The 15,608-nt window shown below is 35.8% G+C and overlaps 1 protein-coding gene across 1 annotated transcript in view; it reads right to left on the bottom strand.

Annotated features, from left to right (window-relative positions):
- SLC4A10 (solute carrier family 4 member 10) overlaps positions 1-15,300 on the bottom strand; it is a 385,140-nt gene extending 369,840 nt beyond the window's left edge. Inside the window, exon 1 of the mRNA XM_037848895.1 lies at positions 15,128-15,300. Within this exon, the coding sequence (XP_037704823.1) occupies positions 15,128-15,175 (48 nt within the window). The 5' untranslated portion in view covers positions 15,176-15,300. The remainder of the gene's footprint in view (positions 1-15,127) is intronic.
- Positions 15,301-15,608: the final 308 nt, after the last annotated feature.

Genomic DNA, 15,608 nt, shown 5'->3' with positions numbered 1-15,608 from the left:
ATTGCTCACACCTGACCTGACAGGTTCTTTTTTCTATTTCCTTTTTTGGGAGAATTCATGGATTCACACAGGATATTCACTTTACTATTAGGGATTAAAGATAGTCCCCTACAATTCTTAATTGCTTCTAATAAAATTATTGCTTCTGATAATTAAATGGTCTCAACTCTCACAAGCCTCAAAATTTATTGTATGAAGCGTTTGATGGATTAAGTTCCCTTCTTTCTTTTTGTAAACTTACTGTCATTTCACATTGTAGTCCAAAAGACCCAAAAATCTTCTCAAAAACAAATAATATTGTTTTGCTTTGTTTCATTTGTGTGTTTGTTCTTTCTCTGAAAAGTGGGTAGGAATGGAAATATCCATGAAAATTTCTGGAAAATTTATGACTGTTTGTCTACCAGATATCCCGAGAACAATAGTAAGGTCATAAACACTATTGAAAAGATTATTAATTTCGTAGTTCAAATCACACACAGCCTGATTACTATGAGCATATCAAAATGTTGGCTGAGCCTGAAACCTTGCTACAAAATAAAATTTGTATAAAGTCAAATATTTTCATGAATTCAAAGCCATTTAAGGAGTTAATTAAGAAGCAGAATTTTATTAAAATAAATAAGACTTGATCAGAGATGAAAACAATTTTAATCCATTAATTTACCAGTTATTATTCTTCATGGCACATTATCCTATATTCAATCTTTGATACATTTTTGTATTTCCATGTCTCTAAAAATTCTTGAAATATTTCTCACCTTGTACATACAAAAATAAATGTCTAAAAGTGTTGCTAATAAAAAGGAAAAGACTAGAAGCCAGAAGGAAAGGAAAGAGTGCCTTTGTGCAACATGCATAAATGAGTATATAAAAGTAGGAAAAGGAGACAGCCAAAGCACACACATGCTACCATAACAAACATAGATTATACCACCTTAAATCCTCGAATCAATTGCATTCAAAAGCTGATGTCAATACACTTGACCTTAGCAATGAATAAAGTGGTTCCTTAAAGATTTTATCATAGGATAGCATGCAAACAACAAATACATGGAGAATATGTGAAGTGGACAAATAATATATTTGAGTATATATGTCTTTTCATGCAGCCCGTAACAGTGACAAATGTAAAAATCAAATGTAATTAGCTGGTTTCTTTGTAGCCTCACGTGAAAGACTGTTTAATTGCATATAAAACTACTAGCCCTTTTATTATATATGAGATGTATGCCATTTCTATGTAGAAAGTATTTTGAACACCAATTTATAATTGGAGGTAGCTTTTCATTAAAAGTATATTTGCCACAATGTCAATAAACAACTGCCAGTTTAACTGAACTAAAATTGGGCCAAAAGCATTAAGCATTTAAGAGGCATGCATGATTCAAATTAAAATTAATTTATTTTCATGTAATTCAGATATTTATGTTCATTTGAATTAAAATTCAATAGATTATTGATTTTTCAAATGCTAAGTATTCAAAGCGTAGCAATCAATAATAAATGCCTTTTGCCCTTTGCCTTCCTCAAGCTGGCTGGTTTCTAGTTATTTTATAGCTCATTAGCACATACTTCATTATTAAATTCAGTGGAAATTTAAGTTTCTTTTAAAATCAGATGTTTAAAATCAAACTTTTAAAGGAGCATGATTTACTTCATAGAATAGCCAGGTGCATTAAGAGAATCCATCCATATTGATTTACATTAGCACCTTTTCCTTAGGCTGTTTCCCTTCACCTCATATACAGGCAGAATATTTGCCAATATTAAAGTGGTTTGGTGTAAAACATGGATCCAAAAAAGTGAATGAGAATTGAGATGAGATTTCCTTGAGAAGCTTTCACAGCTCATCAACATTTCTTTTGTAATCTGAGCTGAAGAAAAGAAACCTTGAACCAAAGGACTTTGCCTTCTCTATAATAATCTTAGTAAAAGGTTTAAGAAACCAGAGGCTGAAAGTATAGACTAAAGAAGAGAATGTGAATTCTTTGTTTTAATTATCTATACTGATATTATTCTCCCTTTGTCGTGGATTATCTGCACAAAGATATTATGATCAAAGCACTGCAAAATATTTCTTATGCCCGTATTGGGACACTTCACTATATCTCCCTAAGTGGGTTGAATTTCTGCTGCATTTCTTAATGAGACAAGAAAGGTGTTTCTTTACCCTTCCATTCCCACTCGATAGACAGCTATCATAAAGATTGTTACAGTAAATGAATTAATTAGAATTTCAGATTCATTAAATTATATGAATCATTCATCTATTAATGCTTGTTTTAAAGTTGAATTGCATTTTGGCAAGCATTCTTGCTTCTTGTTGTCTACATATGCTGGTACTTTATAGGAAAATTGTAACTGTGTGTTTATAAATTACTGAAACCTAATCATCAAATTGTTGTTTTATGGAGCAATTTAAGATTCAATAAACTTTTGAAACCAATCCATTCCTTTATCAAGATATTTTCTAAAACAAAGGAAAACATCAGAATTGTATTTTTTCTAGAAAACTGATCCTAATGTCAAAAGTTTCATTCTAAAATATTTGATCTATTTGAAATCAAGGGGGCTAGTGAATTAACTAAACATCTTTGCATTAAGATAAATCACTATCCTAGAGAATCAAAGATGTAAGTAGCCTTCTTTTGTCCTATACCAGACTTCATGTCACCATCTCCAAAGATGAGAGAATTTGTGTAGGTAAGATGAGAAAGGCTAGGAATACAGAATTTTATATGGCTGAGTGTTCATGAGAGTTAAGTATATATAGGAGATGGAATAATGGTTTTAAATAAAAAAAAGAGAGAGAGAACAATTGAAATTTAGAAGCCAATAAAAGTAATGTTGTGAAATTTTGAAAAACCGGATTCAAGGCTGGGTCAATATGTTTTAAATGAATATATTATGGTTCAAATCTTCTGAATTATGAGACAACTTCATACATTTTTAAATGAACAAAGTAGATATTAAGTTCACCATTTTTGCTCCTACAAAGAATTACCAAAATATTATATTGTCTTACCTTGCAGAAATGGTCTGTACTAGAGATTCTGAGTCCTTTATTAGAATGGCATTGTCATCTAACCAGCTTCTGATGGCTGACTAACAGAATGGATGGTGGATATTTTTTAATGTTTAGTTTTTATGGTAACCATTTATAATGGATATTTATGTTAAAGACCTAAATAAAAGTATTATCATATACACATTACCCAGTTAATTGTGAAACAATGACTGTGGTATAACTATTACTGAATTTCTCAGTTTAAGATAAATTCTAATCCCAGTTCTTAAGAACTAGTTACTTTTTTCAAACCATATAAAGATAAGAGGCAGAATTATTAAATCAGAGAATTATAAACAGGTCTACATCATCATGTTTGATTTAAGTAACAACATATAAGGAGGTCTAGCAATTTTTACTTTTGCCAAGTTTGTCATATTAGGATCATCAGTACTTCTTCAACATGGTTTTAATGAAATGAGTTACTGGACAGCTCCAATCAGAATGACAGTCTCTTCATAATGAGTGATATAGGTGAAAGAACTGTACATAAGATCATTTTAATACAACATGAAAATTAAAAACAAAATATGAGCATCAATATTTGGTCTATCAGAGGTTAAAAAACAGTAAGGCTGAGGAAAGGCATAAGACACTGAAACACATAGTTAACTGGACATCTCTCAACCTCATTCTTAAAACTTAGGAAAAAAAAAAAGAACGTGGCATCTGAGGATGTATGGGGAACCATTTCATTCATCATTCAAAGAAGACTGACAATTTTCATGGCCAAAATGGTACCTAGGGGGGGGCCTGTAACGATGGGCTGGAGGGCCAAACAAGGGAGCCACGTACAAAGAAGACATGTTGATAATCATCTCATGCAACATTTGAGTAATACCTTTAGTAAGGTGAACTAAACTGAGGAGTTTTTCCAAAGTTGCTATAGTTCAGTGTTTCTTCTGAACTGTGATTTAAAAAAAAAAAAAAAACTACTTCAAAGAGAAGAAACACTAGCTGGTAGCAAAGTTGGAATACAGAAGAAAAGGTCAGTAAAATGTTTAGCAGGCTGATTGGCAAAGTTTATAAAATACAGATGAAGCTTCAGTGGAAGTGAAAACTGGTATACAATTTTTCTGGAAGGAATTTTGGCAATATTTATAAATAGCCTCAAAAATTAGCCTAATAGTTCCTTGAAGAAGTAGTTAGTTCAGGGGCAGAAGCAGGGAAAATACAAGATGAGCCTGGAAAATCTTGGGGTGCCAGATAGTAAGGAAGTGCTCAAAAGATGGAAGCACATCGAAAGGACATGGGAGCCTACTGGAGGAGCTCCTGATGTCCAAAAATGAAACAAGTGAACAACAATCTAAATGCTGAGATTATTGGATTTAGGCAAACAGCACAGTAATAACTGTTGCAGGGAAGATTCACTGATGGATGCTAAAATTAGTGGGCAAATGTTTAAGGAGAAACAAGATATCTACAGAGTCTCCAAGTATCTCCCCCAAGATATTTATTATTACAAAGGGAAAATTTTTAACCTTTCATAGAAAAACCTGGCAGACACCTCTATACCCAAGTGTTCAAGGTTAACATCAACAGAAAAAAGACACCATGAATCCCCTGATGTGATGCACTGAAAAGAGAACACCAGCTCTGTGGTATTATAGACAAACAATGCATAACCTCAATCTAATCATGAGAACCCTAGACCAACACAAATTGAAAAATAACCTGCAAAAAAATGACCTGTACACTTCAAGAGTGTCAAGGTCATAAAAGATAAGAGAAGACTAACTGTCACAAGTTGGAGACTAGGGAAGCATGATACTTACGGGATCTGGATTAGATCCAGGAACAGACAGGACATTAGTGAAAAGACTGGTGATATCCAATTAAATTCTGCAGTTTAGTCAATAACACTGTATCAATGTTAATTTCCTAGTTTTGATAATTATACTTTGGCTATGTAAAATGTTAACATTAGAGTAAAGTGAGTTAAATGGACATGGGAATGCTCTGTGCTATTTCTGCAATAATCTGTAAGTCTGAAATTATCTCAAAATAAAAACCTTAAAAAAAACAAAACGAGTGTTTTTTTTTTTTATTTGTTGTTCTATGCTTTCTAAGCTACCTTTAAAAAGTATTAATTTTACAACTAGGAAAAAAGTATTTTATTATGTTTGCCAGATTATATTATTGGCATACTTCTATGTTGTCAAATGGGTGAATTAAGTGATTAATTATTATATATGAATGACTGAATTTATTATGCATATCACTTATAAAAATCTTTGGTGTAATGATCAATCAAAGGGAAAAACATTAAGTCAATAATAATAATGACAATAATAAGATATTTATTGTCAGTCTGAGAAGTATACTTTATATATATTCATATATATGTACATAATTTACTGATTCTCACAAACCTGTGTGGTAGATACTATTATTATTTTTTTCCTATTTTATAGATAAGAAAAGTAAGGCTTTGAACAACTAGGTAATTTGCCAAAGTTTTGCATAGCCACTAATTATAACAGTTAAGACTGTGACTCCAAAGACCAAGCTCTTAGCAACTAATCTCTACTAGTATTAGTGCCTAATAGACATATATAACTTGTTTCTTCAGAGTGCTAAGAGTCTTGAAAGTTAATGTTTATTAATTACTCGCATGCACTTGGCTCTGTGAGAGCAGCACAAAATTATCTAAAAGAGACACTGCTTTCAAGAATCTAGCACTCTGAAGAAACAAGTTATACATATGTATTTATATATAAGTAAAAATAGTTTTACATATATAGTCATTGCAAAGTGGTATGTAATAAATGCTAAATGAGTAAAATGGGCAGTAAGTACTTAATTTTCTAATGTGTTTGATTTATAAAAAGCAGTTCTCTGTTTTATAGCAAAACTTCATTTCCTGGCATTCCCACAGCTAATATAATTTTAAAACATACTATAATTTTTATTTTATTACTTTTTAAGGCAACAATTCTCAAACTTTAATGTGTATAAGAATCACCTAGGTGGAACTGTAACGTATAACATGCTTTGAAATTGGCTGTATAACTACTTGTTAAATTGTACTTTGAAAGTTATTACATTTCTGCATATACATTGCGGTCGCAGCTAGGGGCGGGCAGCCACGGAACCCTCTGCGCTCAGCGTTGCTTGAGGGGTACCGGCGGCAGCTCTTCCCGGAGGCGAAGGTGAGGCGGGGGACTTGGCCGAGTCCCCCGCGGAGGCGTGCAAGGTGTGGAGGGCGGCGAGAGAGGGACGCGAGACACTCTCTTTTCAAGGTAGTAGAACAAAAAGCCTTTATTCAGGGGTGAGCACAAGTTATATAGGGTGGCATAGAGGGCGGGGTCGGTGTTAGGGGTGTGGGGTCCTTACATGGCAATGCTGAGGGGATAAAGGCTAGGATTGGTTCTGAGAGGGCGCGGAGGTCATTTGAAAAGGGCGGGAGTTGCTCTGGCCACGGTGTATGCGCACTGGCGGTGGCGGGAGTTGCTCTGGCAACGGGGAGTGTGCGGGCAAGATAAAGGGGGCGGTTTTCTCTGGCAAGCTTCCTCTAACGGTTGTATTTTGGGTGAGGGAGGTGGGGCCTGTAGCCGGCTCCACTTTCTCAGGCCCGGGGGGCTGTGGAGGATATTACTGCCCATGCCCACTACCCTCTCCAGGGGCTGGCCAGGTTCCCTGGGGGGGGGGCTGTGGAGGGCGCTACTGCCCATGCCCATCGCCTCCCCCAGGGGCTGACCAGGTTCCCTGGCCCCGGCCCGCCAAGTCGGAACTCAGCACCAGCAACCCGCATACATATTTCACAATAAGGAAATAACAAATTGTGGAACTGTAACCCGTAACATTCTTTGAAATTTGCTCTCTAACTTCTTGTTAAATTGTACTTTGAAAGTTATCACTTTTCTGTATATATATATATTTCACAATAAAAAAAGTAAAAAAAAAAAGAAAGAAAGAAAAGAATCACCTAGAGAGCACTCTAAAATGCTTGTTTTCTGGTACCACCCCTAGAAAGTCTAAGCCAACAGGCAGAGTAAGTCTTAGAATTTGTATTTTTAGTGAGTCCTCCTGATGATTCTGATGCAGCCAGTCTTTGGGTTTAAAGTTTTCAATAATCCCTTTCTTTAGAGGAAAAATACTAATTTTTTTATATCTTCTAGAAGTGTTTTGTCAAATATACGTCAGATGTTTTTAACAGACAATTGTATTAGAAAATTATGTTAATAAAAGACAAAGAGCATAATATGCACTCAAATATACTACACATTAGGGCTACACCTTGTTGTCTAGTATTTCTTTTTATCCAATTTTTAATCATATTCTTGTTTCTGACCAAATCGTAGGAGTTTGCATAAGCTTATTACCAGAGCAGCCTAAATATCAATAAAAACTCAGTATTTTATTCAGGAAAGAAGCAGTATGGATCTAATAATGAAATGTACTTTATAAGCAGAGCTATGTTTTAACACCATCCAGAAGTTGTTAGACCCAACTACTTTTTTATGCCACTTGCTTTCTGGAACTTGACTAGGGTCATCATCTTTGATATCAAAGCCACATTTGTCCAAAAACAAAGCCACTGAGAAAGAAATTGCCTTCTCTAAATAATTTTGATTTCTCAAAATTAGCAAGAACAAGCAGAGGTATGAATAAATGTTGAAGGCACAACTCTAGCAACCTAACACATTCAATAAGCAATGGGAAAATTCTTCTTTAAAAATGTCTATATTAGATACTTAGAGCGTAATTTTCAAGATGAATGAGCAGGCTTTGCTGATACTGGTACAAGGACTTTATCACCGAATCAAAACCAAACAATAGGGTTCTGGGCTACAAAACATTCTCTTACTACCCCCACTAAATCTGTACATTAATCTCCATTTTCTGAAAATTTTGCATCCTCCTTGATATTGCATAGAAGTCTTCACTAAAACAAATAAATCTACAAAACACTGCCAAGAGAAATTAAATATCTAAAATAAATGGAGAAACATTCCATGCTCATGTTTTGGAAGACTCAATATTGTCAAGACGGCAATTCTCCCTAAACTGATCTATAAGTTCAAAGCAATCCCTATCAAAATTCCTGTACACTTTTTCTACAAATTGACAAGCTGATACTAAAATTTATATGTAAATGCCAAGGACCTAGAATAGGCAAAACAATTCTGAAAAAGAACAAAGTTGAAAATCTGCACTACCTGACTTCAAAATGTACTATAAGGCCACAGTAATGATATTGGGGAAAGGACAGGTATACAGATTAGCAGAAGAAAATTGACAGTCCAGAAATAAACCTTTATATTTATAGTCAATTGATTGACTCTCAAGAAAATTCAGTGGGGAAAGGTAGTCACTTCAACAAATGGTCCTAGGACAACTGGATATTTAAATGCAAAAAAAAAATGAACTTAGACTCTTACTTTACACCATATACAAATATTAACTCAAAATGGAACACAGATCTAAACAAAAATCTTTGTCACCTTGGTGCTGGCAGAATTTTTAGATTCTACAACAAAAGCACAATCCATAAAAGAAAAAACTGATAAAACGGACTTCATCAAAATTAAAAACTTTTGTGATTTAAAGGCACCATAAAGAAAGTAACAGACAAGGCCCAGACAAGGATAAATATTTGTAAATCATTTATATGCTAAGAGATCCGTATCCAAAATATATGGAGAACTCTTACAAATCACTAATAAGACAAATAACCCATTTGAAAAAATGGGAAAAAGATTTGGATAGACATGTGATTAAAGAAGATAAATGAATGGCCAATAAGCACATGAAAAGATAATGTCATTAATCATTAGGGAAATGCAAATCAAAACCACAGTAGCTGGAATGGCTAAAGAAGAGGGGAGACAACTGACTGTAAAGGGGGTGGGGAACAAGTTGAGTTCACGGAATTGCTCTCTATTATGATTGTGGTGGTAGTTACATGACTATACATTTATCAAAACTTATTAAGTTGTACATTTAAAATAAAGCTGAGTTTCAAAATTTAAAAAACAAAACCACAATAGCATACCACTTCACACTCATTAGAATGGCTATAATAAAAAAGATAGACAATACAAGTGTTGGCGAAAATGTGAAGAAACCTAAACCAATAAACCAGTCAATATAAAATAGTTAATAATTAATTAGTGTCTTTGGAGTTTGATTTACATATCCTTTATGAGGGTAGAACAACAAAGACCTTTAAAAAATATTGATAATAAAAAATGAGCTTTAATGAAAAAAATAGCTTCTTTAAAACTTAGTTGCTTCCATGTTTCTTGTGTTATAGTTTAAAGTAGATTAAGAGAAATTTCAAAGAGGTCATTTGGAGACAAATAACAATTTGACCCAATTAAAATAGTTACCGTTCTCTCTTGTACATAGAATATGCCATATGTCCTCTTAACTCAGCTTTGAAGATATATTCCAAAAGATCTCTAAGCCTGGAAATAGTTTTGCTAAAACCCTGACCAACCTCAGTATTATCCTCACAAAGAGAAATGATTCTGTGGTAAGACTATCTGCAGTGTGTGTGAAAATGTATGTGTGAAAGTTATTTTTAATTTTTAGGAATATCTCATTTGCCCTCTTCTTGATTTATATGAATGTGACTGAAACAAACATTGTTCAGATCCTCACCCTTTCTCCTTATTAGTGATAATGGAAACAACATACTTTTTTTTTACTATTTTTTAAAAATGAGGTAAGATTTACATAACAATTCAGTGATTTTAAGTATATTCACAATGTCGTGCAACCATCACCACTATCTCATCCCAGAACATTTCCATCACCCCCAAATGAAACTTGATACTTGTTAGTCATCACTCCAAACACCTCCTAGCTCCATCCTCTGGCAACCATTAATCTAGTTTATATTTCAATGGATTTGCCCATTCTGGATATTCATATAAATGGAATCATGCAATAAGGGCCTACTATACCTTATACAGTACTTTCATACTATACACAATACCTTATATAGTACTTTCATATTTCAAGAAGCAGATGTGAAAGTCCATTTTATAATGAGATTCCTTTTTATTACTTAATTGACGTAAAAGAAACAGAGTTACTTTGAATTAGATGCAATATTTTCACATCCTGGCTCCAGTAATTATTAGCTATGTGAACTTGGGTAATTTATTCAACCCTCTGAGCCTCAGTTTCTCATCTATAAAACTGGATAACAATAGCAATCTTTCAGAATGACCATGAGGATTAGAGATGCGTGTGCCTAGCACGAGCTTGAGACAATAATATCTATTATTACTTCATAAAGATTGTCTAACTACCATTTTCATTTCAATTTGGCACTCAGCTGTTTATTGTATGCTAGAAAAGGGACTACTGTACAATAGTGGAAAGAATGATAAACTAAGAACCACAAGATTTGGACCCTAGGCCAAACTCAGCCATAAATAGAGTAAGCAGCATCCCCTTAAATATATCTCTTTACATATTTGGTGTTCAGTTTCATCATCTGTAAGTTAAGGAGTTATTCTAGAATTCAGTCTCTGTTTGATCCCTAAAGTCCTCCTCTAATCAAAATTCACATGATTCCATAAAATAGATGCAACATATATTAGTTACTCCCTTTTTCTAAAGAAGAGTAACACATCCCAAGGGGTATCCAAGACAACCCTTTAGAGTTCTTATAAAATAATTTATACTTAGGGTTATTATAAAGTAATTTATACTTATTTTATCTATTTGGGTTCTGGTCCTTGACCCAGATATTTTCTAACTTTCCATCATCAACTAGCCCACTTTCTAATCTGACCCCAATATTTTTATCATAAACGTAATACTTGTAGTCTTTAGATCCACCAACCATTCCCAACCTCATAATTCTGTACAAATATTTTATTTATATCATCACTTGCCATTTACAGTGACAGCTCAAGTCTTGAAAATGAAAATGAGGATTAATTTCTTATACTGCTTTTTCTTTCTATGTACTATCAAGCATAGTGAGTATGTTTTAGTTAAATATATTCTGATTATAATTTAAATTACAATTACTACAAAATAGAAATATGAAGATTACTTAGCCAACATTTGTGCCCTTTCTGTTACCTTGACATTTTAGTCTCATTTTCCTTTTCCTAATTTAACAACATATATAAAATTAAATTTTTTTTTCCATGAACAAAAACAACTCAATAAAATGGGCCATTTGGAAATAGGGAATTAGCATGAAAATGGGTGCTACATTCCACCATCTGCCATATATCATCAAATTACCTTTAAAAACTAACCTTAACTCTAGTGCCATACCTCAGGGCAGTTTTATGCATAAGCTCAACTTAAAACAAGCTCATTTAGAACATCAGAATCTTGAAACAGATCCCAAGATTAAACGGCACAGGATAGAAATACTTGTTATAAAGTCATTCTCCTAGAAGCCTCTTCCATGACCTGGTAATTTAAAAATTATCAAGTTACTCCCAGAAGCAAACTCAATGCTGCATGCCAACAGAGAATTTGAAGTCATAACGCAATACCCTAAATTTCTGTCTTCATACATTAAAAAGAGCAATTTTTGTCCTTACTAACATATCACCATCATTACTGTTATACATATTCTCTGTACATATCCCTCTCAGAATTTATAGTAATGATTAAATATTTGAGGAGAAAGCAGCAGTCTCTAATAATTGAACCCTATCTCTAGACCAGCTAGATTATGAGCTCCACATGGCCAGGGTTTCTTCTCTCTTGTTCATTGCTGTATCCCAGCACCAAGAACATCTTTGGCCAATAGGAGGCATTTAATAAGTGACTGAGTCTTCTGAACATGCCTTTTTCTATGACTTCAGACATAACAGCCAGGTGCTTCCAAAGCCAGACTACATGTACTCTAGGCCTAGAATTGTTGAATGACCTAACCCTTAGTGTGATTTGGGTCTTACAAAATGCAATGATGTCTTTGTCTCCAACAAAAGAAAATTACCTGAGAAGTTCCCTAAGAAGAACTGGGAAAAAAGGAAAATATGGTATGGTCTCTTCCACCCATACTCTTGAGATGTACTTTAAATATACTAAATAGAGGTAAACCTTGGGAGGCTTAATAAGAATCTCTTCCTTCTCCATTTAATTCAAATCAGAATTACTGGTACATTCACTTGTTTGGCATACTCATTCATTCTTAGGATTCTTCTTTCTTTTACTTATCTTTCCATCTAACTACCTCCGACTGCTTCTGTTCACCATCTGGTCTTGACTTTTAATGCCATTTTTTATTGCCTTTCCAAACATACTGCTAAGTTTCCAATGCTATGTCTAAAAACCCTACCTATTACCTCCTCTGAACTCCCTCTTTTCCAGTGCTCCATTCCTTATTTTTCCCTTAAGTAGACAGTACCACCAAGCCACCTTTCAAAAATACCTGAGACCTGCAATTAATCTCAGTGCCTATATATCCATGAATAATGATAGTAGCAGCTAACTTTTATTGAGCACTTACTAAGTGCCTGGTACTTCACATAGATTATTTCATTACTCATTGCAACAACCCAAATAATATGTACCATTCCCTAGCATTTTTCAGTTGAAGAAACTAAGGCTTTTCATGTTCCCAAGATCACAGAGCAAGTAAACAGTCATGCTGGGACCTACAAACTGTGTTGTTATGCTATATTGACTCCCACATAATTATCTCTGAAGCCATCAGATTAATTTTCTAGAAAAGAGCAAATAAATCTATACCTCCTCCTTCTTCTAAGCATAAAAACTCTGATCCAGGATCTGACCATGTTAAACCTGGTAAATAATATAATGTAAAAAATACTGATTTTTTTAAAGTTCTAAACTGGTTTTTAGAAGACCTATATTCTAGTTCTGACTTTGTCACTATATGACCCTAGACATGTTTTTCAGACTCAGTGCCTCAATTTCTCATCTTTAAAATGAAGATAAAATCAGCTTTACATAACTTGCTTGTTACAAGAACTAAAAAAGAATAATTTAGCATAAATGCAATTGGGGAAATTGAATACACTGTACAAGTATAAAACTGGCCCAGTTCTCCATTCTAGCCCCTTGGCTTGTTTTTCTTGTAAGGAAATGCTAACATGATCCTCCCTTGACATTAAGCTATGTTACTATTCTATACTGGTCAATAACCACATGAAATGTAAACTTTTGACTCTGGCCTTCAAAAATTGCCATCAGTCCTATGTAGACCTTCTTCTCTACACAAGTTTGTATTTTCCCTGATCCTTTAAGCCACAAACTGGTTGCCCATCTAGCCCAGTAATATCAGCCTCTTCTAAATTACCCAGAAAATCCTCCGTTGGTCTAAACCCTTTAACTATTCCAACAAGTGACAGCTCATAGATCATATCAAACTGACTTCAGCCTGCTTCTTGAGGACTGGTTCCAACCCCCCCCCCCAAAAAAAAAAAAGGTGTTTTTCCCCTTAACCTCCCTAAATCTCCATCCCCCACTTTCTGGGTATAGCTCCTATCTCCCATCCAGGTACTAATGGTTCTCTGACAACCTTGACCCTCTTAATTTCTTTATTTATTCCGAGTAACCACTGAATCCTAATTTCTGTATCTATTCAAGTTTGGGAAGGTTGACAAACCTTATACTCGCATTTACGTAAAATAACTTCACTTTGATTCCACAAAGAAATCTCTCTACTGTCAAGCAGGTGAAACAATTGGCATGTTTCCTTTTTCCCTCTATGACACTGCCCCTGCCTTTTATTTAGGCTCCGTTCTTGGTGGTGACTCCTGCCTTGTTCCCATCTCCTTGCTCCCTCCCTGCGAAACCGTAGTCCTGAGGAGAACTGGGCATGCTCAGTAGCCACGGCCGATTCCGGGATGCAAACTGGAATCTTTTGCAGTTTTGAGCCGGGCGTGAGAGGTAAGGCCCTGGAAATACAGTGGCCCAGAATCTGCCCATTTCTACCGAGGTATTATTTAGTGTAAAGGTGTGTTTAAAGCCTGGAATGAACTGAAAAATGGGCAGCTTGCCGCCAGTCCCTAGTCTGCAAGGTGGATCACTAACCTGAGTAACCTAACCGAAAGCTAAGAAACAGCCCCTCGGTCTGGTTTGGTGCAGGGAGGCTATTTCTGCTGTTCTGAGCTGTGATAGCGCTGATAGATGGCTGGAAGCTAGCTAGCTTTTGGCATCTCTGTTGCATCAAGGAAGCATTGTGTGTGTGTGTGTGTGTGTGTGTGTGTGTGTGTGTGTGTGTGTGTGTGTGTGTGTTTTGTTTGTTTTTGTTTTTGTTTTCTTAAACACAGCAACATCAGCTGCTCCTCGCTAAGATAGATGTTGCCCGAAAATCTCCAAAGAGTGTGAACCAGCCGGAAATATTGTGGACAGGATAGGCTTATCTAAGAATTAAATCTCTAGGGAGGCAGCTTAAGAACCCAGAGATAAACGATGTGCTGTTTCCAAATGACAATTCAGGAACATTTCAGATATTCGAATCTGAATAGTATGCCTGTTCTCCAAAAATGCACACCTTCTTTGTACATGAACCATGACACGCTTCCCTTTGAAAGAGAGACTGACAGAACACACACACACACACGCACACACACACACGCATGCACGCACAACCACACGCACGATCCTTCTGTTCTTCCCCCTGGTTTCTGCGGAGACTAAATCTCTAAAGCAGCAACAGCAGCAGATTCCCTCACCTCACTGCCCGGGGGATGAGGAATGGGAGGAAATTTATTAGGGACAGAATATGATAAAAGGGGGCTTCTTTGCAGGGGCTTGAGCCACCAGTGCACAGTCTGAGAATCAGAGATAGGCAGTAACAGACAGGGAGAGACACACAGCTGCCCCTGCTGCTAAAACCTAGCCATTTCTTCAAACAGCAGCAAACATGAGACATTTCATCACCGTAGTGCATCCATATTGAGAAGGGGGGAAAAAAAATCATGTGCTTTGCTTTTTGCATTTCAGTCACCGAGATGGGAGGAGACCCCTGTCCATATGTCGTGGGAGCTATCCACCACCCCAAAAGTACACTCACTGCACCTAGCTAGCAGACTGCTTGCTTGCCTGGCGGATTTTGCAGCAAACACGGTTAATCTTATGTGACAGCAGGTTATCTCTTACCGTAGGCAGCAGCGGCTCCATTTGGGCTCCCTGGTCTTTGATCTCCATGTTTTGTAACGCCTCTGGAATAAGCACCTTTCTCTGCAGTGTCTTCAGTGTCTTACACTCAGCCCAGCACTCGCTCTGCTTAGTATTCGGATCAGGTAGCTCTGAAGCAGGAGGCAATTGCACACTCCAACTCACCACAGTCACATGGCTCCTACTCACTCGGGCTGCCGGCCAGGTTTTGCACTGAATGCCTTGGATCCCTGGGCCGGTAAGAGAGATCCCTCAAGCTCACACCTGGCTACTGGCATAAACTATAGCCTGCAATGCTGCAAGTCTAAAGGGCATTAAGCATCTAACCTAAGATGCTTACTTCTTATATACACTAGTCCAAACTGGCTTCTAACCGGCTCAGCCTGAATTCTGGGACTTTAAAGCAACTCATTTCATTCCCAGAACCCCATAGGAGCCACAGTTCAAACAAGATATTAATAAG

Source organism: Choloepus didactylus, chromosome 9 (genome assembly GCF_015220235.1).
Source record: "Choloepus didactylus isolate mChoDid1 chromosome 9, mChoDid1.pri, whole genome shotgun sequence".
NCBI lineage: Eukaryota > Metazoa > Chordata > Mammalia > Pilosa > Megalonychidae > Choloepus > Choloepus didactylus.
This window is presented reverse-complemented; position numbering and strand designations above follow the sequence as displayed.